This window comes from Chiloscyllium punctatum, chromosome 49 (assembly GCF_047496795.1).
Source record: "Chiloscyllium punctatum isolate Juve2018m chromosome 49, sChiPun1.3, whole genome shotgun sequence".
Lineage (NCBI taxonomy): Eukaryota > Metazoa > Chordata > Chondrichthyes > Orectolobiformes > Hemiscylliidae > Chiloscyllium > Chiloscyllium punctatum.
Window position 1 is genome coordinate 59561091 of NC_092787.1, and position 13405 is coordinate 59574495.

The 13405-nt window shown below is 39.7% G+C and overlaps 1 protein-coding gene across 2 annotated transcripts in view; it reads right to left on the bottom strand.

Moving 5' to 3' along the window:
• Nucleotides 1-13405, bottom strand: part of whrna (whirlin a) — a 225643-nt gene that overhangs the window by 92371 nt on the left and 119867 nt on the right. For both annotated transcript variants that reach the window (XM_072565568.1, XM_072565567.1), the window contains exon 6: nt 9156-9192. In XM_072565568.1, the coding sequence (XP_072421669.1) occupies nt 9156-9192 (37 nt within the window). The remainder of the gene's footprint in view (nt 1-9155; nt 9193-13405) is intronic.

Here is a 13405-nt window from a genome sequence, read left to right on the forward strand (position 1 = left end):
GTTGGAATTGTAGTTCATGGACAGGATACTTTATCTTTCCCTCAGGCAAAGCATCTCAGATGTTGAGGCTGACAGACATTCCTGCATGAGTCTGAACATGGATATAACTCATTTCAAAGTCCCTGGTAACTGTCCTTACCTTTGGCTTGATCTCAAAAGTTCACCTGATGTGGGCCAATACCTCACCACTCACAGTTACCTGGGAACTTCTACACATGTCTGTGAAACAAAGTGTTCAAAACCCTTACTTCCGTTGCCTTTGAGATTATCCCTACCCTAAATTTGCTAATAATGTGTTAAAGGTTAGTTTGATTAGTCTTTCCCATCTACATAAATGATCCTGATATAAGACATTAAGCATTTTCACTGTCTACTCTCATCTCTTAGAATGACAGGCTGCTATTCTTCTCGGTATATGTCACTTCAAGCCTCAAGGATCATTTTTGTCGATATGATTTTGGATGCATCTTATTTCTTCCACTCTCACAACCTGCTTGTTTCTCACAGAGCGAATAATCTACATTTTAAAATAATAATAATTACTAAGATGTATTCACAATATTAATAAAACATACAAACTTTATTTACTTAATTTTTCGGTATTTAATTATTCATTACAATATATTTGAGCTGTTTCCAATGCTAAGTTTAGTTTAGTTTGCCACTAGTCTGGAATTGTTGAGTGTGACTGTGTGACAGCATGAGATATATCCTCTGAAAGGTAATGTATTAATGCAGAAAATAATGGCCTCTTTCCATTGTATGTCTAGCAAACTAGCTGTGTTTACAATATGTCCCTAAAAATAGCAATTAAATAAACCTTAAATTAGAATATAAAACCCAGAATTAATTACAGGCTGATACGCTGTTGCAGACATTTATCTGAGCTGGTCACTGCTTATAGTCAAGAGGCTTCACTGGAGAAAAGTGATGATTTTCTCCAGTTGGCCAAGGTAAGTGTCACACGTTTCTGTCTGCTTCTCCACATTCACTTTCTCTCTGCTACAGCACCATCATCTGCCAGCAAGGCTCATGCCCCTCAGAACTCCTGTTGCCTGCAACATTTTCCCTCACCTGCTCTCCCCGCCAAACTCCCATGTCACTAACCCTGTGTGGACTCTACATTGTAACACCTCACCACTTTTCCCATACCTGTTGAGATGTGGTACAAGTTGAAACCTTAGTCCTTAGCCCTTATTAAACTGTTGTTTATCGGTTTGACGATATGAATGCTGTTGAATGAAAATAAATCTCAAGCCAACATGACCATAGCTGATGACATTGAGAGTTTCCCTCCAATAGTTTTCTGCACTGTTTTCCAGCGAGTGCTTTGAAATATTCTGAGCTTATTCTGACTGAACTCTTTTCTTAGTTGAATCAAACTGCAATGAAGGGTGAGGGTGAACCACAATCAGCAATAGATTAAGCAACGTATAGAGCAGACATACATTGAATAATCCTTTAATTATTTTGTTTACCAGGATTAAACAATAGAGTCTGCAAGGTCTTTGGTATTACAATTGCTTGAGATCAATTGTGTCAGCTCCATCAATATCCCCAATTGTATGTTTACTGAGTCAATGGCTGACTGAGCTGATGCATATCAAAATCTGTGGTAGCCCGGGGAGGCCATCTCCATTTTTAGCATTCATTTGAGGATAGTTGTCTAGCAATGAATTTCAAATGAAAAACTCTTTAGATTAAAATAGTTTATCCCTCATTTTCATTTGCCTGACTGAAAGAGCAAAGACAGCTTAAATATTTAAAAGGGATCCAGTAACCCTTAATAGATTTACAATATGAGCTGAGCAATTTACCAACATAATATAGTAGAGTTCAAACAGGGACTGGCACCTGTGTCAAATGTACAATTTTAAAGTATTTCTTTCACAGCATGTCAATGGCAGTACCTACCTCACAGCATCTGTAGCAGTGAACAACATTTCAAATTTGACAAGTAACACTGATATTTACAGCTTTTCACTTATGTGTTATCTGATGCTTTGTATAATTTATATTACAAATTTACTATCCATTTACTATTTACCAATTTACTAACAACTGGAATAAATTTTATTGCATAAATTGTGACCTATGCTGGCGTATTTTACAATTTGCTGTGTTCAACACACTTAATATACTGTATCTAATTTCTAAAAGCTCATGCTGCAGTATACTGTATGGTGTTAAATTGAATGAAAGGTCTTACGGCTCAGAAAGTAATACTGGACAACGAAATTTTGCTTGGGACTTCATAGTCATGGTCGGTGAGTTCTGAATGTGACTAAACAGGTTAAATTCTCTCAAAATTGCTAAGACAGGCAGCAAGATCAGAGAGTCTCCTAATCTGCCAGATTTATTGAGAAGTGGTGTCCCTCAAGCTCTAGGCTCTGGTGACAAATGAACAACCTGTCCCAGGAAAATTCTAGCTCTGAAAATAAGAGGGGAGACGATCGTCTGTCACTGGACTATTAATCCAGAAACTCACCTAATGTTCTGGGGAGCTGGGCTCAGATGGTGGAATTTGATTTCAACAGAAAGAAATAGCTGGAAGCAAGAACTTACTGATGACCATGAAACCATTGCTGATTGTCAGGAAAGTCCATCTGACTTACTAATGTTCTTCAGGAAAGGAAATCTGCCATCCTCACCGGGTCTGGCCTACATATGACTCCAGACCACCAGACAATGTGGTTGACACTCAATTACCCTCTGAAATGTCACAGAAAGCCATTCAGTTGTATCAATCATTACAACAACAAAGAAATATAACCGGACAGATCTCTCCTGGTATCGATCTAGGCACCAGAAAAGATAAGGGCAGAAATAGTCTTGTCAGTCCTGCAAAGTCCTCCTTACTAACATCTGGGGACTCATGCCAAAATTGGGAGAACTGTCTCACAGAGTAAGCAAAAGCCTAACGTAGTCATACTTGCGGAATTATACCTTACAGTCTATGTCCCAAACACCACTATCACAATACCTGGAAAAGTCCTGCCCCAGAGCAGCAGAGATGGTGGCACAGTTGGGAGGGGGTCCTCAACCTTGACCCTGGACTCCATAAAGTCTCATGGCTTCAGTTTAAACATGGGCAAATAAACCTTATACCGTCCTCCTTCGGCTGATGCATCAGTACTCTTCCATGTTGAACAGCCCTTGGAGGAAGCACTGAGGTGGCAAGTGCATAAAATGTACTCTGGTGAGGGATTTCAATGCCCAGTGGCTCAGCTAGCACCCATTGGTTGAGCTGGTCAGAGTCTAAAGGACATCTCTGCAGGAGTTCCTCAGGGCAGTGGCCCAGGCCCAACCATCTTCAGCTGCTTCATCAATGACTTTCTCTCCATCTTAAGGTCAGAAATTGGGATGTTTGCTGATGAATGCACAATGTTCAGCACCATTTACAATTCCTTAGATACTGAAGCAGTCCATGTTCAAACACAACAAGATTTAGACAAAAATAGGCTTGGGCTAACAAGGGGCAAGCCACACAAATACCATGCAAAGACCATCTCCAATAAGAAACATTCTAACCACATTCATGGTGTTACCATCACTGAAACTCCCATTATCAATATCCTTGGGGGTTATCATTGATCTCATCACAAAAACACAGTGGCTAAAGAGCAGTTCAGAAGATAGGAACACTGTGGCAAGTTACTCACCTCCTGACTCCCCAAAGCCTGTTCATCATCTACAAGGCACAAGTCAGGAGTGTGATGGAATACTGTCCACTTGCCTGGATGAGTGCGGCTCCAACAACACTAAAGAAGCTTGACACCATCCAGGACAAACAGCACGCATATCCACAAGCATTTACTCCCTCCACCACCAATGGTCAATAGCAGCAGTGCGTACATTCTACAAGATGAACTGCAAAAATTCTCCAAAGATCCTCCGAAAGCACCTTCCAAACCCACAATTGCTTCCACCTGGAGGACAAGGGCAGCAGATATGTGGGGACACCACTGCCTGCAAGTTCCCCGCCAAACCACTCACCATCTGACTTGAGAATACATAATCATTCCTTCACTGTCACTGGGTCAAAATCCTAGAATTCCCTCCTTAATGGCATTGTGGGTCCACCTATAACACATGGATGGCAGCAGTTTAAGAAGGCAGCTCACCTTCTCGAGGGCAACTCGGGATAGATAATAAATGCCGGCCAGCCAGCACCGCCCAACTGCCACAAGTGCAATTTTAAAAAAGCATGTGTTTTGTTTCCCTTTGGCATCACTAGATACCAGAAGCTTCTACGTCTACCTCCAGTTAATTAATTTCCATGGATTTGCCTGAGTATTTTTGAATGTTAAGTGAAAACTCACATCAAGCTACATGTGAAAGTATTGGGGTTTATCTTCTAGGCCTGTGCTGAACCAATGATCTAACTCAATTGATTTATCAGCTGTTATATTTGACCAATAGGTTAAATGACTTTCTGCCCTAAAGCCATTCATTTTGCCCCACTCTAATTGCAGAATGGAAATTTATCATCAGGTCACATTAATAATATCTAAGTTTATGAAGCACATCAAATACTGCCATAAAATTATGAGATATAAATGAACCAGAATTAAGTACAGGATGTAATGATAATATGCATGAATGTAGATTTTATACACCACATGTTAGTAAGGATCAGATAAGAACAAGTGTTAAACACAGTTACCCTACTTTTCAAATCTATGAACATATAATACTGTCCTTGACTAACAGTTATCCAAAATGATAGCAACCCACATATACCATACCAATCCTGCCCCACAAAGAACCAATGCCACATCACAGGTGAAGATGTGACACTACCGTATCCATGCAGTAGGAGATCCTGGTTATTAGCCACCTGATATGGTTCTGTGAACATGCAGGTGGAAATTACCTTGTGTGGCTGAATGCTTAAGAAGTTTGCTCCTCATTACATTTCTTGAGGGACGGAACAAATGCATTGGTTTGGCAGCAATACAGAGTATTGGTGTGTTGTACTAAAATATGTGTTTCTCCATGTAGTTGGGTAATAGGTGAAAGAAAGGAAAGTAAGACTATATGTTGAATTTAATGAGTAGCTTTGTCTTTACACAATGGAAAGCAGATATATTCATTATACTCTGGTAGAGGGAGCAAAATTAGAGTGTTCAGGTGTATGGCATCCTGTTAGCCATGTAATAGTATTTACCCATGTTCACCTGTGTACCTGACAATCATTCTGCAATCAAAGAGCCCAAAAAGATTGCACAAACCAGAGCCTTTAGCTGCCTGGAGTAAATCTTTGGTCCAGGATCACATAGTCAAAAAGATGCTTATGGGATAAAGAATAAAATGACGAAAGGAAAGAATAGGAATCTGGTGATGAAGGAAGATCCTTATCACACTTGAAAAAAAAGAAACACTTCTTCTTGTTTAGTTTTAATCCAGAAAACAGTGAACATTGCATTAATTTTAGTTCTAGCCACACAAAAAGCAGTTTATAAACTCTCTTGACTACATCACACTTATCCAAGATACGTATGATGTTACAGATAATTACAAACTCATTAGAAGAACTGACAGTGTGAACTGTGATGAATAATTAAACTTAATTAAAAGCAGGGCCCTGTTAGTGACTATACACTTGAAACCCAGCATAAATTGCACTTGGGTATCTTTGTACTTTCCGTACAGGATGAGTAGACAAGATAGCAAATGGCAGATCAATGAGTCTAGGTGTGGGGCAGGGGTGGGGAGGGCTGTGTGGTAGGGTGAGAAGGAGAGATATAGTGGGAAAAAACCTTAATGAATCTAAAAATAATTCAATAGTTTAATCAATAACAAAATTTCATCAGAGATTTTGTAACCTGATCTTAAAGGTCATAGGGAAATTCTTTGCCATTCTTGGAAAATACATGCATTACTTGTGTTCCATCACAACGATTTTACTTCAGCCTTAGACTAGTGTGTTTAACGAAGTCACCAAACACTGGAGTGTTGTCATTTCCAGAAGTACTAACTAGATTCTGTAGTGCTTAATATGATTTTCAAATCACCGGTAATAATTCATAGTTCCCCTGAATAGGAAGACAATTTGACTTATCCAGCCTGCTTAAATCAATCAATGGGACATTCTTCAAAACACTGGCAATGCAATGGAACTTGTTCAGTTACTGCTGATTGTTTCCCTCATTCGATGGCACAATCTCATTTGAGAACAAAGCTTAGACTTTTCTTTGGGAAGTGGTTAGATGAAAGGGCATTTGTTTTTAGTATCCATATGTTGAACTGCATCTTCTTCAAACTCATGACCACTTCCATCTAGAAGGAGTAGAGCAGCAAATCCATGGGAACATGAGCACCTTCTCAATTTCCCTCCAAACCACACATCATCCGGACTTGCAAATATATTGTATTTAGCTTCTTCCTTAAACTGCTGCAGTATTGGGGTGTAGGAAACTCTTTGTATTGTTGGTAAGGTAATTCCAGGATTTTAACTTTGAGACAATAAAGGAATGGCAATATAGTTCCAAAACAGGATGGTGTATGACATGGCGCAGAACTTGCAACTGGCAGTGTTCCTATGCATCTACTTCTAGATTGTCCTTCTAGATTGTAGGGTTTAGAAGGTGCATCTTGTAGATGATACAAATTACTGCCATTGTTAGTCTGTAGTGAGGGATGTGTATATTGAAGGTATTAAGCAAGATACCAGTCAAACTGACAGCTTTGTCCAGGATGGTATCGAGTGTGTAGAGTGTTGTTGGAGCTGCATTAATCCAGGCAAGATGGAGAGTTTTCCATTGCAGTGCTGTCTAATGTCTTACTGATGGAGGGCAGGTAATAGATTGGAGGTGAGTTGTTTGTCACGGAATTCCTAAACTCTTACCTGCTCTGTTGGGCAGTTCAGTATCCAGTTGGTGACAACATTGTGGCAATTCAGCAAAGTTAACATCATGGACCTTACAATGCAGAGTCACCATGTGAATAGCCCTTGCAGTAATGTCCTAGAGCTGAAATGAGTGATCACAAAGAACCACAACGATTCTCCTTCATGCCAAGTATGACTCCATCAAGCAGAGAGTTTTGCTTCAGATTCACATTGACTCCCATTCAGCTAGGGCTCCATGATGCCATCCATATTCAGTCAAATGTAGCCTTGATGTCAAGGGCTGTCACTCTCAACTCATCTCTGGAATTCAGCTCTTCTAACCACGTTTGGGCCAAGTCTGTAATGAGTTCAGGAGCTGAGTGGTCTTGGTGAAACTCAACTGAGTGACAGTGAGCAGGCTATTCTATTGGAGAGGCTGCTTCATAACACCATTGATAATAAGTTCCATCACTTTGCTGATGTTTGAATGAAAGGGCAGCAACCTATCAGCTTGCAATTATATCACATTGCGTTTAGTCTGCATTTTGTGCTCAAGACATATTGAGACAATTTTCCATGTTGTCAGGTAGAAGCCAGTGTTATAAACGTATTGGAACAGCTTAGTTAGAAGTGCAGCTAATTCTGGAACACAAATCTTCTGTACTATTGCCAAAATGTTGTCCTTAGTTTTTTCAGTGTCCAATGGCTTCAGCCGCTTTTTGATATCAGTATGAGTGAACTGAATTCAATGAAGACAGGTATCTGTGATGCTGGGGGTTTCAGGAAGAGACCGAGATGAATCATCCAGTCAATATTTCTGTCTGGAGGTGAATGCAAATACTTCAGCCTTGTCTTTTGCATTGATGTGCTGGGATTCCCCATCATTGAGAATGGGTCTATTTTATGAGTCTCCTCCTTCTGTTAGTTGTTGAATCATTCATGATCATTCACAACTCGAAGTGGCAGAAGGGTAGACCTTTGGTCTGATCTGTTGGTTATGTGATTGCTTAGCTGTGTTATACTATCTAATAGTAATTCAGGAAATGCTACTTCATGCATTGTGTTGTGTGGCACTAGCACTGCACTTGAGGGGACAGACTTTGATCAGATCTTGCAACTCAAAACCAAGCATCCATGAGCCACTGTGGGCTCATGCAGCAGCAGAATTGTATTCAGCCACAATTTGTAACCTCATGGTTTGGCATATAACCCACTCTACCATCACCGTCAAGTTGGGAGATCTAACCTGGTTCAATGAAGAGTGTGGCAGCTCAGCATACCTGAACCTGAGGTGCCAACCTAGTGAAGCTGAGTAAAGGACGGAAATCTCACTTCATAATGTATTCAATTGCAGTTGAACAGCTTACGTTGAAGACAATGCATTCACCATCAACATTTTTGTGGTCACGTTCTGAAAAACCTTGTCTTGACAAACAGTTTATAGTTCTGATTAAAAAAGTCATCAGTCTGAAATATTAGTTGTGTTTCTTTCTCCACCAATGTGGCTGACCTACTGAGCATTTTCACCTTTGTATGTTTTTATTGATAATTCACTTTTCTTTCAGAAGATCATATGTAAGGTATAAGGTTGAGGCGCAACCTGATGGAAGTTTATAAAATAATGAGAGGCGTAGGTCGGGTTAAAGGTCGTTGTCTTTTCCCTAGGATTGGGGCGGGGTGGGGGGGAGGGTGCGGTGGTATCAAGACTAGGGGGCACAGATTTAAGGTGAGAGGAGAGAGATTTTAAAAAAGACATGAGCGGCAATTTTTTTACACAGAGGGTGGTTTGCATATGGAATGAACTTCCTGAGGAAGTGATGGATGGCGGTATGTTTGGATAAATATATAAATAGGAGAGGTTTGGGGGGTCATGGGTCATGAGCAAGCAGGTCGGACTAATTTAGTTTGGGATTATGGACTGGTTGGACTGAAGAGTCTGTTTCCGTGCTGTATGACTCTATGATTCTATGACCACAAAGGCTCCCTCACCAGCTAAATAATTGATAGAAGGATTGTATCAGATCCAATATTGATCACTATAATCACTTAAAGCTGTGTTCTGAGTATAGTGGAGAAACATGGCATTTATTCTCACAAACTAAATATACTTGATAACTCCCAAATAAGAATTTCCTGAATTTCACAAGAGGAAATGTAAATCATGTAAATTATACTCCCAGCATCAACAACATACCCTTCTCAAAAATAATGTAAAACAATAATTCACTGTTAAAATACACCAATATTTATACCTATTGGAAAATTGTATTCATAATGGATGAAGTTAAGTGACTGTAAACAGGAGAGTCACATTTATTCCTACCTTAGCAGTAGACTTCCCAACATCTTCTCCAGCAATCCTGGTAAACAAGAGCAAATTAAACATATAAACTACTCAGCATAGCAAAGGAAAAAACACTGCTCCTGAATAACAACATCAAGAAATCAATTTTCTCCACTCACAACTTCTAATGACTATAATAAGGTGCTTATGCACATTGAAACATTTCATAAACAGTGCTTAGCCAATTCAGAATGTATTATGCTGTGTGAAGTAGGTCATAATAAACATGGACAAGCACCACTCAGCTTGCTTCCTTTAACTTTACCTGAGACTTTCATGAGCTATAGATGTAAACTGCTGATCTAAAATGGCTGTAGTGCTCACTGACAAGTTCAGGCAGTCCATATGAAATACATAAAACCAGTTGTCTCAGAACTACAATTTTAATCAAATACTGAAATGCAACGAGGTATCAAGAAATTTGCAACACTTATTTCATGCTCACTTGTAATGATAACAATATCATCAGCACATTGTGAGATAATAGGTTGCCTATTTGAAATGAAACAATAACACAGACACCAGAATCCACGGAGCAGCTTTTGAGTAGAATAAAATGAAAAACAAAATGGACTGATGACAACCAGATTGCTGAAGCTCTTCCTTTTTTCTCTCTCTCTCTCTCTTTATACATATATCTGTCTCAGTCTCAATCTGCAAAAAACCAGTGCTGGTGAAAAATTACTTCAGAAAAATCACTTCAGAAAAATCAATATTCACTATGAACTGCAGACTTCACCACTGCTAAAGAAGCAGATGAATAGCTAAACAAAAAAAAATGTTGAAGAAACTCAAGCAGGTCTGGCAGCATCTGTGCAGAGAAAACAAAGTAAATATTTCAAGACTCAGACTTCTAGGAAGAAGGGCCATTGGATTCAACATGTTTACTCTGTTTTCTCTTCACAGATGCTGCCAGACCTGTTGAGTTTCTCCAGCAATTTCTGTTTTTATTTGTTTCAGATCTCCAGTATGCACAGTTCTTTGCTTTATTCAACAGCTGAACAGTTGGACCCATTTGGATCTCACTCTTGTAACCAAATGAATTCCTTTGGTTTGTAACTGCATTTGCCTGAATAACCCCTTGGAATTGGCTCTCCTTCATTTTTGACTCTCGATAACTATGTTTAATTGAAGCGTGATAGTGACAAGCTAAAAAGGAAAAGGGTTAAAAGACTGCTGTGAATGACCAAGACACTTGAAAGAGAAGAGGAAAACCATGACCTCTCTTCACTTGTCATAAAAGAGGATATATTTCCAATATTCATGACTTGCACTGCAGCAAACTGCTAAAGGTCCCTTGATGGCATGTTTTATACTTTTCACAAGGGTTTAAAAATTTTGTTTTACAAGTATTGTCAGACAGCAGCAAATCAATAATACGCCAACTACAGTGAATGATATCCATCTTCAACATTTGGGACGTTTTAGGCCTATTTTACACTGAGGGACAACATTTTCAGTGTTTTGTTGTTTGAGGTTGTGTGTCAGATTCTATTAAAATCATTTCAATCTCAACTGTTGATTCTACAGTTAAACTAAGAAAAGAAATATAATCAACAAATAGGTATCATCCAGGCATCCACAGACACCATTTTCATTTGTTGTATAAGGTAACGGGTTCTGAAAGGATTAATAATCATGTTACATTGGCTCCATTCATTCTACTTTATGTCGCATACAGTCTGTGAGCAGAGACAAGGAATTCTACTTTAGCTTGTGCAGGGAGCAGACCTACCTTTACCAGCTCCCTAAAGCTGAAATTGCCTCCATCGCCAAACCCTAACCAACACTTGGGGGAAGTACACCTCATCTTCCACCTTGGAACCCTGCAACCACAGGATTAATGTGGATTTCATCAGTTTCCTCATTTCCCCTCTCCCCCAACTTATCCCAGTCCTAAGCCTCCAACTCAGCACCACCCTCTTGACCTGTCCATCACCTTTCCCATCTATCTGCTCCACCCTCCTCTCTGACCTATCACCTTCTCCCTCACCTTCATCTACCAATCGCATTCCCAGCTTCCTTCCCCGCCCCCCCCCCCCACCGGCCCCACCCTGTCCCATTTATCTCTCAGCTCCCCGATCCACAAGCCTCATTCCTGATGAAGGGCTTATGCCCGCAGTGTCAATTCTCCTGCTCCTCAGATGCTGCCTGCCCTGCTGTACTTTTCCAGTACCACACTCTCAACTGTGATCTCCAACATCTGCAGTCCTCACTTTCTCCCAGCTCCCTAAGGCCCCAATATTTATGCCTAAAAATATGTAGTTGGACTTATTGCTATCAAGCATTAAACCTTTCAATCATTCCAGAGGAATGCCACTTCTGTAGATACCCTGTGGTGGTATATTCTCTATCTCTAAGAGTACACAAGCCCAAGGCAAAGCAAAGGTAAAGGACAAAACTAGGTCAAGCAGCCATTACTGAGCACAACAAATGCTTGAGAAAATCATCTAGGAAAATATTGCATCACTCCAGCAGGGCAGACCTGACCCTGCCATAGTGACCCCTCCCATAATGAGATTTAATCTAGAAAACCAAGATGAGAAACAAAATTGGAGCCAAGTGAGTTTACCACCTTAAGGGCATTAGTCCTTTCAGAAGAAACAATTAGTTAACAGCTGAAATATAATTACAAACAGAGGAAGACAGTAGCAGCTGTGGGAGCAGCAAAATGGCAAAATCAATTCTCCAAAGTTTAATTTCACTCAGAAGCTGGTAAGAGGCATTATGGCCAGGAAAAGAGAGAAGCCAGCCACCCCAGAACAGAAGAAGAAATGTGTATTAATCAACAGTTTTGAAGAAGAGTCACTGACCTGAAATATTAACTCTACTTTCGCTGCACACATGCTGTTTGACCTGCTGAGTTTTTTCCAGCAATTTATGATTTTGGTTGTGTTATCACATTCCTGAACAGGTTGATTTTAAAAATTAGTAGTGCTGAAAAATGAAGCTATGTAGAATCTTTCCATCTTGCATTTTACATCAGGACAATTTACAAGAATACCAATGCAAAGGGAAAACAGCAGTTGTCAGAGGACAGGCATTGCCATGCAAATTGCACCAATTAGTGATGACTAACAGTTAACCACCAGGTTTTGTTCAAATTTCAAACCAGTAAGGTTAATTCTGATCAGTCAGAGCTAATGTCCCTGTAACTTTTTTTTTGCTGCTGCACGAACCTCTGAGGTTTTACAGAAGCAGAAGTTATTTATCGGCGTGCTGTCTGACATTGATGGTGTTTTTAATGGCTGTGTGGCTATGTGGCTTAGGGGCAATGTTGGTCAGCACGTTTCTATGGAAAATGTGCCAATGAATAGCAGTTACCTGCTTCCTTTAGTTAAGACAGGTGCAGTGTACAAAGAACAGGGCCCTGTGTATTAATCTATACAGAGGAACCTCAATTATCCAGTATTCGATTAACCAAATTTTGGTTTATCCAAACAAGATCGCAAGGTCCCGATGCTTGGCTAACAATGTTATCCGGCATTCGATTAACCAAACAAATACTCCCTACCGGCCCTTTGGATAATTGAGATTTCTCAGTACATGAAAGTGCACCACACTGCACGTTTGACTGCTAATTCTAAATTAGTTGTCAGTGTAATTGTTCATACACTTGGAATAATCCAACATTTTCAGAATTAAACTGAATGTACAAAGAATTAAGGAACTAATCAAGTTAGGATTATTATTTGGCTCTTAAATAATGCTTTGCACAATCTGAATCCTGCCTGGTTTAAAATTTTAAAAGGCCCAGAGGTTAACCCTCAATCCTTATGGATGCAATCTCCATCACCAATCACAGACCACTTGCCAACCAATCCTGTCCTTTTATGCTGTGTGACTACGGGTTTCCTGCTTGAATTGGCATTCTTGTAAATTGTCCTGATAAATGCAAGACAAAAACCTACGACACCTTTGTTCAGCAATAGGGCAACCTGTTACGTAGAAAATTAACCTGATGTTTTCATTCAGAGAGTTATTGCATGCAAGCTTCAATAAAATGTGTCTTTTTCCTTCACATTCAAGTTCTCTACCATCAAACAACCATCTGCTGTTACCGTGGTGTACCTTACAATAAAATATCATGATACTAATATCTAATTAACATTTTTCACTAATTACAACCTTGACAGCTGCATTGCAGAAACCTGTAGATGACAAATGTAGATCCAATCAGTTTGTCTTCAGCCAGCTCAGTCGTCACATGATAAATAGAAATAGGAATA